Here is a 15,489-nt window from a genome sequence, read left to right on the forward strand (position 1 = left end):
TAAAACATGGAGAGGAAAAATTTAAAAACATGTTCATAAATAGTTCAATTTCAACAGCATCATTATGAAAGCTTTTATTTCTTTCTCCTTAAGTGTTTACAAAATTAAGTATTCTGTCTGAAGCCTGTTGTACTGTGGAATAGAAAAACTTATATGATTCAATTCTTGCCAGCTGCAAAGAGCTCTTAATGGGTTGAAGGGAAATTCTGGAAAAAACCTCAATCAGGCAACCTGTCCCAACCAGGATTCAATCGATCCTGGGCCTCCTAGTTTCGCAGTTAGGCACACTAACCACTACTCCGAAATAGTCGACAATTATATGTAAATAAATTAGCAATCTGTTAAGGTAAGGGCAGATAACTTACTAAGCTCATTGCATCTAGACTAAAATGATTTCTTTATGTACATGTTACCGTTAAAACCCGAAATCCGACAAAACCAGTTTCAACTAGTAAAAAGCTAGTTTAAAAATGTAGATAGATAGAAAGCGAATTTTCGTAAGATTTAGAATCAATGACAGGTTAGGTTTGGTTTGTTTAGGTTTTTTGATTTTTAGGCTTTTACCAAACAAAACCTAAGCAAACCAAACCTAAACTGTCATTGATTCTAAATCTTACGAAAAACTCGCTATCTACCTACATTTCTTAAAACTAGTTTTACTAGTTGAACCTGGTTTCAACGGATTTTGGATTTTAACAGTAACATATACACCATTCTGAAAAAATTGTATGTCCTTAAGTGAACTAAAGCCCAACAATACTAGCAATAAATTAATTGACCACTGTAACTGGGACTTTTGTCTCCCGTTATCATTAAATGTGAATGGGACAACGCAGATGTAATGAAAAAGTAGAATATTTATTACCAAATCAGGACATCTGACAACCATAGATCCTATTGCTCTTTCTTTCTAACACATGTATTTTATAAACAATACTTTTCCTCAATGAATTTCTAAATTAGTTTTCTTAAACTCATTATTTCCGAATTTGTTAATGAAGGAGAAAAATTCGCTCCAGTGCCGGGGATCGAACCCATGACTCCCAGTTCTATGCACTGGGTGCTCTATATGTAAAGTTGACTAAATATGTGTTAGTATTTCAGCATATAATTTTATCTTAATACAAACATTAAAAATTAATATTGTGGCTTATGGTCTAGAAATACTGCTGACATCTATTTATCATCTTCTACCCTCACGTATTAGACCTCTGTGGTCATCTGTGGTCTCTAGCCATCTCTTTAGAGATCTTCTCAGTACACTGCAACTCTCAAACTCCACGATAAAACTAATTTTGGCATTCAAAGAGGGCCAATTGCTTTAAATGTTTTCCTTTTTTAATTCTGTAATCTTGACAGTAGTGAAGTGAAGGTGAGTCTGTTTTTATATTGTGATTGTCTATCACCTTTATTTAGCATTTGACTGTCTTTTCTTTCTTTTAATTTTTTTTTTTTTCTGCTCTCCAAAATGAAAATTATGTGTGTTTTATAGTGCCTAGCTATTATTTCAGATTTCTCTTTAACAAACAAGTTTTACAAAAATTTGACTTCAAACATATTTGTTTAGGAAACAAATTTTAGGGGTAATTATTTCTCAAGTATAGCTTAGAAAAATTATCATCAAATTAAAAACTACTTAAAAAAACCCGCAAGTGAATGTTTTTAATTGTATTGTGCATAATATTCAGCTAATAGTACTTTACTATATTTACTTCGAGTGTAATCAAATGGGTCTGTACAATTAAGGGTCCAATATTTCAGCAAATTGGTCAGTAGGCTAAAGAGAAATTGAAGTCCTATGTCAATACTCGTACAAGAAAGTACTATAGGAACTCAAAAAACATGCTTAGGAAACACCAAACACAACATTCTGGGTGAACTCTAATGAAAGGGAGAGATCTAGGTGTAGAGGGGAGGCTTTGTGAAACTTCCAAATTCTAGGAGTGAAAACCACACTTTTCTGTACATTAAATTTTCTTTTCTTGATTCCAATTCACGGTATAATATTTACAACATATAAAAATATAATAAAACTTTAAAACTTCATTGTGTTAAAATGTATTAAAAATCGCAATACAATATAATGGAGTGGTATTCAATCTATGGAACGTGTACCCGGTGTTTACTTGAAGGGTACGCATCCCACCAACTATGTACCATAAAGTGGGGTGACTTTGAACGCTGAGGTGACTTTGAACAGTAAGTTAGCGACTTTCTAAATTAAATGCTGTACCCAATTGAGAAAAAACTGTTTAAATTGTCAATAAATTAGTTCAGTTTTTTCGCAATTGGGTACAGCATTTAATTTAGAAAGGCGCTAAATTGCTGTTCAAATTCACCTCGGCGTTCAAAGTCACCCCACTTTACGGTATGTAAAAATACTGACATATTTATTTTACTGTACCTGTTCATAATTATTGCAGTTTACATATATTCTTTTACAATATTAACTCTTTTTTTTGCATTAATAACATTTTACATAATTCATTACTATTATTATTTCACCAATAACTACTGTATGTATAATAATAATAATAATAATAATAATAATTTATTTTGCATACAACAGCAATCATAGTCCTTTGTTATTTTTTTAATAACTGCAATGCAGTTGGGGGTACAAAGGTACAAAAAAATGTATTTTGGGGGTACGCTAGCAAAAAAGATTGAATATCACTGTATAACGTATCTTAAACATACCATACAGCTATTTCAAAATAGTGTACCATAAAATGGTATGAATAGGGACGCAGGGGGTGAATAGGGACGAAGGTTTCTTATTTTTTATTTCTTCATGTCAAAGTTTAAATATAATAATAATAATAATAATAATAATAATAATAATAATAATAATAATAATAATAATAATAGTGTTTATGCTCGACCATGCCGAAATGTAGTAATTATACACCTGGTAGGAGCCCTTTAATGCACCTCATTAAAGTACACCTATTTATTATAATTCAGTTGTTCAGCCAATGAGAAATCACCATTGTACCATTATAAAACCGCAAGTATCGATTATTCTCAGATATGCAATCGAAAGACAATTAGCGAAAAGTCACGGAGGCTGGAAATCCAATACTGTTGCAGAAGGTTATGTTCTGTTACTATAATAATTAGCGTTAATTGTAAATAATATTCAAAAAAATTCAATTTGTCATCTCGTTTTTCAATTCTAAATCAATTTCCAGGTTATATCAAGACTAATCTTCATGTTATTCTCTAGATTATATCAAGGTCAATGACATTCGTTCCTCGGGAAAAAATCAATACTTTCGCGTCTGCGCACATCTCACAATTCAGGTCAGTTCCACTCCTCACTTACATAACCATAACATGAATACTTATGAATAATTTCAAGTTAGAAATATGGTCGAGCATAAAAAGTCGTATGAAACTTGCCTATAATGGTAATTAAGACGCTCATATGAAAATTATGAAACTCGCTTGCACTCGTTTCATAAACAAACATACTCGCGTCTTAATTACTACCATTATAAGCTCGTTGCATAATGTACTATTATGTTTTTATTCATAAAGAGTGAACTCTTATTATTATATTTACTCTTTGACACAAAGAAATAAAAAATAATAAAACTTCGTCCCTATTCACTCCCTGCGTCCCTATTCACCACATTTTATGGTACTCAGTGACTTCAAGATTGAATTCCTTATACGGTAACAGTAATTAAATTTCAGTTAAATGAGTCTAAAAATGTCTGGTTTCACAGTTGCAAGACATTTCACTTAGACCACCGATGACGAAGTAGAACACTTTAAAATGGCTATATGGCATATTAAGGTATATTAATTTTTTTAATACATTTACAATAACATAGTTTAAGTTTTGAAGTTTTATTATATTTTATATATTAAATGTTCTAACCTGGCCATCTTCACAGAAATTAAATACGACGCAGATGGAAACTGTGGGCATCATGATGACCACTAATGCCAATATGTCACTCTGAAAATGTATATTCTGATAATCTAATGTGTCACAGATTTTTGTTTGTTTCATTTCGATTCTTAAGTCACAAACAAAAGTTTCATGTCATAGCAAGACCTAAGTACAGAAATATAATGTAAAAGAACCAATCCATGCGTTTTTGACATTTTGATTATGGTAAGACTAAATCTTCGTAACATTTGCTGATTGGTTCATATGCTATTGAAATAATTAAAATTCTGTTCAACTGAATTTAGGTTTAACTTTTTTATTATATATTTACCTCATATTTCTCTCTTTCCTTAATGTTCATTCTTGCTTTTGTCATCGTCAGTGCTGGTGTTGGTAGCATTGTCGTTCTTCTTTGCCCCCTCTTCCTCTCTATTTCTCTCTTCGCTCGTATTTCTTCCTTTTTTTCTTCTAACATTTTTATGTACCTTCTTCTAGTACGTACTCATTCTTGCATTTGCTTTTGCTTTTCTTGTTGCTCATTCCATTCCCTCATCATATTCTTCTTCTTCTTCTTCTTCTTCTTCTTTTCCTTATTCTTCCTCTTTTCTCCTTTTCTTCCAATATTTTCTAAGCCCCAATTCAATTCATTTTTTAAAATCTTACTGAAATATGCGCAAACATAATCAAATATCCGATAAGCGGTGAAATTCAGGCCTTCAACGGAAAATCCAGCACTGCATGTGTATCAAACGTACAGTGTGTTTAAAAAATACGTAACAACATTTCAAGACTGCACTCCTCATATGTTAACAATTAAATTTATGTTCAATGGCTCCTGAAATGCTTGGTTTCATAGTTGTGAGACATTTTACAGGCTGCCTAGTAAGATCTCACTGCAACCAATATATCTCATAGTCTGTTGATACTGAGCAACTAATCTGTAACCTACGTAAATTAATTGTTTCCGAGCTTCACAACTGTATTATAACTTAATTCCTGCAAATGGTTTCCTAGCTTCTAAAGCATGATATCTGTTGGCTCCAGTGTTACCAACCCGTAAAATTTTCCCATTTTGTGGGAAATTTTTAAAAGAAATTTGGAAAATGGGAGGAAATGAAAAGAAATGGGAATAATTTGAAGAAAATTTAATAGGAATAAAAATATAAATTATTTAGCCATTGGAAAAGAACGTATAAATTTATTATGGTTCTTAAATGATTTTTGCTTGAACTATTTAAAGTTTTAATTAATAGCACTAAAGAAATGGAAAAGAGATTGTCACTTTTTTCAAATTAGTATTTCTAGATCTAGAATCTATGAGTTCAGACTTTGAATTGATGGTCTTCCAAATCTAGTTCAGAAATTGTGGAGATGTAGTAAGGTGGAAATTGAATGGTGAAAGATGAGAATTACTTATAATTGCATTTCTGATGAAATAAAAAGTTTCCAATTGATAGACTGTGGTAGGAAATAGGAAATATGAAAGATTTTGATGAAAAGCCAGCCTTTGAAAATCTTTGTAAATTGGCTAAACTTGGACTAGTATTGCCTCATTCCAATGCAGAGGCAAAGAGAATTTTTTCAACCGTCGCTGATTTCAAGGTCGGAAAAAAAAAAAGCCTTGGACCTAAATCTCTCAATGTAATATGTGTTGTCAGGAGCACTTTGCAAACTACTCAGAGTAACTAGCTATTGACTAGCTATTAGATAAAAGATGCTCATTTGAAATTATTGAATACAGTAAGAAGATGTATTCTTTTGCAAAACAATTTAAATATTTATAAGTAAACGTTTAATGTTGTTATGCTAATCATTAACGCAGTGGCGTGCATTCTGGGTAGGCTAGGTCTGCTGCGCCTACCCAGACAGACAGGAAGAAATTTATTAAATTTGTATTTAAAAGTAATACTGTTAATTTAAGAAAGTCTGCAGAGTCCTTAACTAATTTCAGCAAACTTTGGCTTGGCATCCTATTTTCATTTCCTTTTGGCTGGTACTGTACATCGCATTTTAATTATTGTCCGCTGTGTGCGCGCCCTCGCGTCATCTTTCGTCACTGGAGAGTTGGGATCCCGGGGCCACAGCCTACCCGGCCCTGCAGTGAGCGTAGTGTTTCCCTTCATAGTCAGTACATTAGAACAGCTGGCGCATGCGCCCTGATTTACGTGTCTTGTCCATTGCCGTAATACGCTAGGCTGGTAGGTGCTATTGAAAGCACTTTTGGTGATGAAATTATTGTATTATAGTGTTTATTTGAACTTCTGGTGGTAAAGCGAGTGTGTTATAGAGTTTATTTGAACAAAGTGAGGTATAACTAGTGTGATATTGTTGTAATATGGCAAAAGATCACTGTATAATTGAACAGATTTTTAAAAAGCCTTTTGGTTGTAGATCATTTAGCGAAAAAGTTGAAATTATAACTGTGGGGGGAAGACCAGTGCCGGCGCTTCCGAACTTAAAGTTTTTACATAAAGAAAAGAGTAGAGAATATTTACGTTATTTCAGTGTGAACCAATATGTGAAAACTAATTGGCTAACCGGATGCTGTCATCTTAATAAATTATTTTGTTGGCCATGCTTATTATTTTGTAATGAACAAAGTGTGTGGAACAAAGAGGGTTATAATAATTTAAATAATCTCAGCAATGCCATTGTCAAACACGAACGATCGCAGTGTCATTTGTGTTTGGTTGTTCAGCTTTCTTGTTTTGGAAGTGTTCGTATTGACACCCAACTTGATCAACAATTGAAATCGGATGTGGCGCGTCACAATGAAATGGTGAAGAAGAACAGAGAAATATTGAAACGCCTAATCGACGCAACGTGCTTCTTAGCCATGCAAGAACTGCCGTTCAGAGGGCATGGCGAAAGTGAAGATTCACTTAACAAAGGCAACTATATAGAACTTTTACATTTGTTGAGCAACTACGACACTACTCTTCGAGAACATGTAGAGTTGTCTACAACATTTAAGGGCACATCAACAGAATTCAAAATGACCTGATAACTGCTATCAGTGGCGTGTTGATGGAATCTATTAAGAATGACATTTCCATGGCCCAGCATGTTGCAATTATTTTAGATGAAACATCCGATGTAAGTAACAAATCACAACTATCCACCACTCTCAGTATGTCCATGACCAGACAGCACAGGTTCAAGAAACGTTTATTTCCTTCGTTGATGTGAGTGCAGATAGATCCGCTAATAGCTTATTTAATCATGTAATGGACATAGTGGCATCTTATGATATTAGAGACAAATTAGTTGGTCAAACATATGACGGTGCGGCAGTGATGGCTGGAGAAATAAATGGACTTAAAACCAAAGTTCAAGACATTTATCCTAGAGCTCTATTTGTTCATTGTTTCAGTCATGTCCTAAATCTAGTCTTATCTCAGTCAGCTATGAGTATTAAGGAGTGCCGGATCTTTTTTCAAACATTGAATGGACTAAGTAGCTTCTTCTCCAAGTCTACAAAACGCGCGCATGCTCTTACTGAATATTCCAACAGAATAATTCCAAGAAATGCACCCACAAGATGGAATTTCTCTTCCAGAATAGTCAATGTTGTAAAGGAGAACCGTGAATTGCTGGTGGACTTTTTTAAAAATATACTCAGCAACTCATCAGACTGGGAAAGTGAAACTGTTGCTCTTGCGCGTGGATATTTGTCTTTCCTTTCAGAGTTTGAGACCAAATTTCTTCTAAATGTGTTATCAAAGATCTTTGCATACACTGACATTCTGTACAACATTCTTCAAACAAAGCATTTGGATATTCTGTATTGTGTAGAAAAGGTTAATGAAACAAAACGTATTGTTCTATATGAGAGAGACAGATTTGATGCATTATGGAGTGATGTTTGTAATGAAGTCGAATGTGAAGAAGTGCAGCGAAAAAGAAAATGCCTGGAAAATGATGTCATAAAATACAGGAGAATATTTTTTGAAATAATAGACAATGTGACAAACCATATTACAGATACGTTTGGAAATCTCCCTCAGTTGGAATTTATTTCATTGCTTGATCCAACGAAATTTCAGTCTTATAAATTAAATTTTCCTACTTCCGCCCTGGATGTGCTGAATGTAAAGTACAGTACAATGTTTGACATAGTCCGTCTAAAAAATGAATTGACAGTCCTATATTCAATGGAGGAGTTTCGTGGAAAATACCCTCATGAACTGGTAACACATTTAAAATCAAAACAACTCCACACAGCATTTGTCGAATTGTACAAATTGACCCTACTGGTTTTGACCATACCAAGCACATCTGCATCTGCTGAGAGGTCATTTTCTGCCCTTAAGCGGATTAAATCATTTCAAAGATCAACTCAAGGGTAAGAAAGATTGAGCAGTCTAGCCTTGATGTCCATTGAGAAGAAAAAGCTGAAAGAAATCCGAAAATCCCCTACATTCCACAGCGATGTCATTGAGGAGTTTTCTAAAAAGGAACGCAGAATGGAGTTCACCTTCAAGTAAATAAGGTATGATTTATTTAATTACTAATTTATTTTATCATTAGTTTCCGAAGGTTTCTGTTTTCTTACCCTCCTTCTGGCTGCTGCTCTGGTTTGATGTCAGAACTCACTAAAATTATATCAAATATCAAATTATCAATATGTTCGAGATATTGTAAGTTGTATACCTATGTAGCATGCAAACATGAAGAGCCTACCCTAATGCAATAGGATCCGCACGCCACTGCATTGACGTAATAATTCTAAGTAATATTGATGACAATGTTACATGAAAATTATTGAAGCAAGGAATTATTGTAGTTTTTGTGTTAAATTATTATTATTATTATTATTATTATTATTATTATTATTATTATTATGTTTCTGTAGCAGTACCTTCTTTTCGTTTTGCTTGGACTTAGAGGTTGACAGTTCTTTTAAATGAGAGGGTGAAAATGTGAGTGCCTGTATATTGTGAAAGTGAAATAATGCATTATGATGTGGAAATTAAATATTTTTTCATGGGAAAATTTAGATGCTTTTGTGGGAATTGCCATTGAAGAAGGTTGGCAACACTGGTTGGCTCTAAAATTTGTAGATTCAAACATGCTGATGGCAATGGATTTTAAAACAGTGATAAAATTCTTAACATGGTTTTCTCTTGGAAGGAAGTAAACACAACAAATGTGGTGAGAGTTACCCTAGATCATATATATCCAGATTGCTCTCCGTTATAGGCTTTGACGGTAATAACTTTTGTCAGGTTTACTATGCTGCCATCTAGTTGTTACATAAGGAGTCACGTCATAACTCCCATTTGAATTGCATTAGCGACTGTACTGCCATCTCGTATTTGTTTACGGTGGTCGGGTGGCAATCTGGCAGTTGTTCTCTTCAAAGTGCAACCGATTTTAACATAGGAATGAGCAATCTATATGTGATCTGGGGAGTTACTCAGCTAATAGACCATGGTCTACCGGCGATGTTACGACCAAACGTTTCATCTATAGCTGCCTTGCCACTGATGATGTCTACCACAGCTGTAGACAAAACGTCTGGTCATAACAACACCAATAAACCATGGCCCATTAGCCCAGATGTTGTCACTGGCACACTGAGAAGATCACTTCGCCATAGAGTGCCTTGCCACAGATGATATCTACCGCAGCTGTAGACAAAACATCTGGTCATAACAACACCAATAAACCATAGTCCATTAGCCCAGATGTTGTCACTGGCATACTAAGAAGATCACTTCGCCATAGAGTGCCTTGCCACAGATGATATCTACCGCAGCTGTAGACAAAACATCTGGTCATAACAACACCAATAAACCATGGCCCATTAGCCCAGATGTTGTCACTGGCACACTAAGAAGATCACTTCGCCATAGAGTGCCTTGCCACAGATGATATCTACCGCAGCTGTAGACAAAACATCTGGTCATAACAACACCAATAAACCATGGCCCATTAGCCCAGATGTTGTCACTGGCACACTAAGAAGATCACTTCGCCATAGAGTGCCTTGCCACAGATGATATCTACCGCAGCTGTAGACAAAACATCGGGTCGTAACATCGCCAGCAGACCACTGCCTATTAGCCCAAATAATTCTCACCCCATTGCCGCTTGCCGTGAAATCCTACATTCTAAGAAAAACACAAGAACACAAGAAAGTTATTGTGTATTTGTATCACTGCCTGTTGAGGTTATCATAATTTCCTGGAGGTTCTTGTATATTTCTAATTTCAATTTATCAAGAAAATGTACTCAAACGAAGAGTAAACGACAATTTCTGGACCCATGTTGACATAAATTTTAATACAATGAAAGAGTAATGGAATGGAGAAGAATTCTCTCCGGCACCAGGATTTGAACCCGGGTTTTCAGCTCTACGTGCTGATGCTTTATTCACTAAACCACACCGGATACCCATCCCGGTGTTTGAACCCGGGTTTTCAGCTCTACGTGCTGATGCTTTATCCACTAAGCCACACCGGATACCCATCCCGGTGTCGGACAGAACCGTCTCAGTTTAAGTTCCAACTCTTGGGTTCCCTAGAGTGCGGCCACTAGAGGGAACCCAAGAGTTGGAACTTAAACTGAGACGATTCTGTCTGACACCAGATGGGTATCCGGTGTGGCTTAGTGGATAAATCATCAGAACGTAGAGCTGAAAACCCGGGTTCAAATCCCAGTGCCGGAGAGAATTTTTCTCCATTCCATTACTCTTTCATCGTATGATGATGCAGGATATCTGCATGGAAATATCATATGTACTTCGGTACATTAAAATAATACATATAAATTTTAATGTTAACATATAGCGAATACAGTCCTGAAATTGTGTAGTGTATTTTTAAACACCTTGTATAAATGCAGTAGAAAAACCAATCGAGTGCCAATCTGAGCTCACTCACTTTTCCAACAGGAGAAACGAAAGCAAAAAAATGTAGCTGCTGCGCTGTGTGGGGGGGTGGGGTCGAGCAGGTGTCGCATGCTAGCAGTTCCCCTCTCACCTGGATCATGTCTAGGTCGACGCTCTCATCAGGGTCTACACAAGGCCTCACCTTGACCGGAGTGCATGGGAACTCTGGGAACGCAGCTGCTACGGCACGTGCTCCTGCCTCATTTGTCCACTCCGACAGTCCCACAAAGAACTCACGACCTGCAAACAACACAATCAGCACTCAAGACTACAATTTTTCAGGTATGGAGGAGGGACGGAACACTTGAACAGCAACCTGAGGCTTATTGGGCTAAGCTGACGACCTTAGATATAGGGATGATTGTTGAAGTCCACAGGACTGCATTTCTGTTGGTATTGTGAATCACTGTTTGGCACCATCTATAGATTCAGCTACGCAATACCTAGGCCCAACCGAGTACGTTTGGCCCCTCCAGCTTATTCAAAGTTCTGCAGCCTGCTCAGATCGATGCCATTTGTATGCAATTCACGGTACTATATCCTGCTGCATCCTGTATTGACCTGAAGGTCGCATTTCTGTATGTATTGTGATTCACTACGTGGTGCCATCTATCGATTCAGCTACACATCACCCAGATCTGACAGAGTCCGTTATGGGAGCCCCTCCATCTCCTTGGGAATTTTGCAGCCTCCTCAGATCGATGCCATCTGTATGCAAGTCACGGTACTACGTCCTGTTGCCCCTCTGGTTGACCTGAAACTATTGAAAGATGATAGATGAAGTTGAAATTAATGAAACGAAATGAGTCCGAGGACCAATGCCGAAAATTAATCGAGCAATTCTACTTCAATTGGTTGAAGGGTAAAAAACCTCGGAAAAAACCCCAACCAGGTAACTTGTCCCAAACAGGATTTCCACACTGTCTGCAACACATTCCAGAACTGTTTAGAACTTTCTATTTGTACTTCTCAACTGCCCCTTCGACTTCATCCCTCAGCATTCAGTTGCATATGGCTAAGAAGTGATACCTCGCATCTGTAAATTTGCAGTTAAATCAATCGACTATTTTAAAAATTAATTTTTCTCAAAATAGACGAAATTTATATATATGTTTCTGCTTAGCAAGATCTTCTACTCAAGGACAAAATATTAATTAACTGTCCAATTTTGTGAACATGATAGTAACATAGTTAATCTAAATCAGTGGTCATCAGTACTCGTTGAAATGTGCAAAGGGCACACGGTGCTGTCCGATGTGCACCGTCATTCAACAGGGAGAGATAGAGAGCATACCCACTAGCAGCCTCCTCAGCAGCTACGGAGTGCACCCTAGTGCACTGCACTACACCTAGTGCTGACGGCCCCTGATCTAAATAATAGTGTAGTTAAACTAAATGACAATCTTTGTAGATACGGGGTACAGAATTGATTCCCATTAGTCATGAATCATCCTGTATATATAGGCTTGCCAACTTTCGTAAGTAAAAATTAGGGACACAAACGTTACTGACAAATTCATTGCATTAATTTCCACATATCAATCCATATATTCAATAGTAGTACTCTTATAACAGTACATGTATATTTTAATAGAATTACTTCATTTCATATGTAAAAAAATAAATAAAAACTTGCCAAAATTACTACAAAACAAGTTGAAAAACAGTATCAGTTCTTTAATATGAACTTGTTGGAAACTAGGAACCCAGCTTATTGATGTATTTACTAACCTAATATAAAATTACCTAACATAATCTAAACTAACCCGAACTAACCTAACCTACCTACACAAAAGATTTCAGCCACTCTTCTCGGAAAAACTGAGATGTTTACGTGATTTATCATCAGAGCTATCAGATCTTATCACAATTGAGTAACTGCGGTTATTTTACAAGTCTCTGTTGTTGTTCTCGTTGATGTCTATATGTCGTATAAATGAACATGTGTACTAGAGTCATTTCTCCAATTCGTCACATATTGGAAGCATGTCTGTATGAGATTGTGCGGAAATATCTTCCAATCCAGATTAAATCCAACAATCTGATAGAAACGAAAATCTGCTGTAAATGTCTAATATACCATGAAATCGGGACATTTTGATACGTGTGCAAATTATTTTGGGATGCGGGACCCAATGGTCGAAATCAGGACTGTCCCGGAAAAAAAACGGGACAGTTGGCAAGCCTATGTATTGTATGTGTACGATTAAAAAACACAGGCTTAGAATCGGACTCGAGATATTCTTTTTTTCAGTATGATAGCCTATGTAAATGCTAGATAAAAAGTTAAATTCGGTAAATTTTGGACTTGGGATGTTTATTGCTTTTATTCACATACCCGTAGACAAAGAAAAAGAAGTGAATATACCACGTTAAAATAATTTCAGACTCAATGCTCGTATTTCAAACGAAAGCATTGTACTCTACTGTAAGATTGCTTTACAGCTGAGATACCTGTAAAGAGGACATCACCGCCATCCAGTTTTGCAGACTCATCTCCAATCTCAACAATGGGAAGGTCCAATTCCTTTTTCAAAACTGCTCTTATTGTCTCCACCTGAAAAAAAATAAAGCATACACTTTTCTTAGTGATGAAAATTACTTCCAAGCAGTTTCAAGATTTAATAACGTGAAATACCACAGAAGTAAATTATAAATGACTATCCCTTTCTATTAAGATTTAAAAAGCAACAGTTGAACTGCAGTAAATTATCATTATGTGTTGTTATTTAATATTATAAATATTATACTATAATAATTATGTAATATCGGTACCTACAGTATAACATAATTACAAATAATATACAATATTTTATCGTATCCATTACATAATATGAAATTAATAAACATAGACTATGAGAAAATCTACAAAATTCTTTGACAGAAAACAGAGTAACAATGGTTTTGTCCAACAGTCATTCGAACAGTTCAAACGATGGTCAGCCTGTCATTCAGTCAGTTGGTTGGTCTGTGGTTTAGTTAGTCAGTAGGGTTGCCAGATCTTACTTTTATAGTAGCTGAGATATATAAAAAAAAGAATTTCACTAAATTTTTGCAGGTCAATGGTGTACCTCCCCTCTTGAGTTTGAAAAATCTTAACTTACGGAAAACTACATTAAAAAGAAGAAGTATGAATTACATGCGCCACCATATTTAAAGAGACCAATAAAATGACATCTGCAGAGATACTCCTACAATATACAAGGTGATTCACGAGAATTTACCGTCCCTTTCCGAAGACATTCTGAGCAAAAAATATCATATAAACATTTGTCCTAATCTAAATATTTTCAGAATTATACTAATTTGAAGTTTTTTGTAAAATACCATTATTCTTGAATTTTAAAGGTAAAATGATATTACAGATAAAGAATGAACTATTCATAAGTATCATTTCTTTAATTAGTTAGTATTCTGAAGCTAAAAATGTGTTGTGAATTCCATAGTTGCTTCGTACAGAATTTTTTTTTTTCCGATTTTTAATTACAAAATTTCATTTTCTTACGCATTTATCAAAACAACTGTTACAAATCACGCCACTTTTGTAAAATATTTAAGCCTATACATTAGGATGAATAATTAAACTGTAAATAATCAAGTTCCTAAAGTCATATGATTTGTAACAATGTTTGTGATAAGTGCATAAGAATGTCATTTTTAGTTAAAAATTGAAAAACAAAATCTGTACAAAGCAATTAACAACACATTTTTAACTTCAGAATACTATATATATTTTGATGTACCGAAGTACATATGATATTTCCACGCAGATATTCTGCGTCATCACATGATGAAAGAGAGATGGAACGGAGAAAAATTCTCTCCGGCGCCGGGATTTGAACCCGGGTTTTCAGCTCTACGTGCTGATGCTTTATCCACTAAGCCACGCCGGAGAGAATTTTTCTCCGTTCCATCTCTCTTTCATCATATGATGACGCAGAATATCTGCGTGGAAATATCATATGTACTTCGGTACATCAAAATATATATGATATGCGTAATAAATCACTTTGTGATTTAAAGACGGCGCCCATACCGTCGGATCCCGGCCAAACAGTCACTTATCTGAGTGCACCTCAACACATGTATGGACTTCGGTCCTGCGTTCATAGACATCTATGACGTAGTGCAGAGGGCGGCCACTAGAGGGAACCCAAGAGATGGAGCTTAATCTGAGACGATTCTAAACGGCGTCGGGATTGTATCCGGCGTGGCTTAGTGGATAAAGCATCAGCACGTAGAGCTGAAAACCCGGGTTCAAATCCCGGCGCCGGAGAGAATTTTTCTCCGTTCCATCTCTCTTTCATTCAGAATACTAGCCAATTAAAGAAATGACACTTCTGAATAGTTAATTCTCTATTTGTAATTTTTTACCCTTAAAACAAAAGAAAAAACGTATTCTACTATCAACCTGAAATTAGTGTAGCTCTGAAAATATTGAGATTAGGACAAATGTTTATATGACATTTTTTGCTCAGAATGTCTTCGAAAATAAGCTCCGTAAGCGACGGTAAATTCTCGTGAATCACCCTGTATATATTGTTTTAAAGATTTAGATTGCAAACAGGCCATGATTGTTTGGCTAAACACCTGCATAGAATTGGAATATATCAGTCCCCTAACTGCCCATTGTGCAACTCAAACCAAGAAATGGATTCGGAACACCTCAAAATCTGTGCTTCATTGGCTG

General features: G+C 35.6%; 1 protein-coding gene across 3 annotated transcripts in view; it reads right to left on the reverse strand.

The window, feature by feature from the left end:
- Window positions 1–15,489, reverse strand: part of LOC138691918 (N(G),N(G)-dimethylarginine dimethylaminohydrolase 1) — an 82,382-nt gene that overhangs the window by 29,013 nt on the left and 37,880 nt on the right. For 2 of the 3 annotated variants that reach the window (XR_011329989.1, XM_069814544.1), the window contains exons 2-3: window positions 13,254–13,356; window positions 10,891–11,039 (exon numbers count right to left, since the gene is read on the reverse strand). Coding sequence is in view for 2 of the 3 variants with exons in the window: in XM_069814544.1 (XP_069670645.1) it covers window positions 10,891–11,039; window positions 13,254–13,356 (252 nt within the window). In the remaining variant the exon portion in view is untranslated. The remainder of the gene's footprint in view (window positions 1–10,890; window positions 11,040–13,253; window positions 13,357–15,489) is intronic. The other variant, XM_069814554.1, reaches the window with a different exon arrangement.

This window comes from Periplaneta americana, chromosome 2 (genome assembly GCF_040183065.1).
Source record: "Periplaneta americana isolate PAMFEO1 chromosome 2, P.americana_PAMFEO1_priV1, whole genome shotgun sequence".
NCBI lineage: Eukaryota > Metazoa > Arthropoda > Insecta > Blattodea > Blattidae > Periplaneta > Periplaneta americana.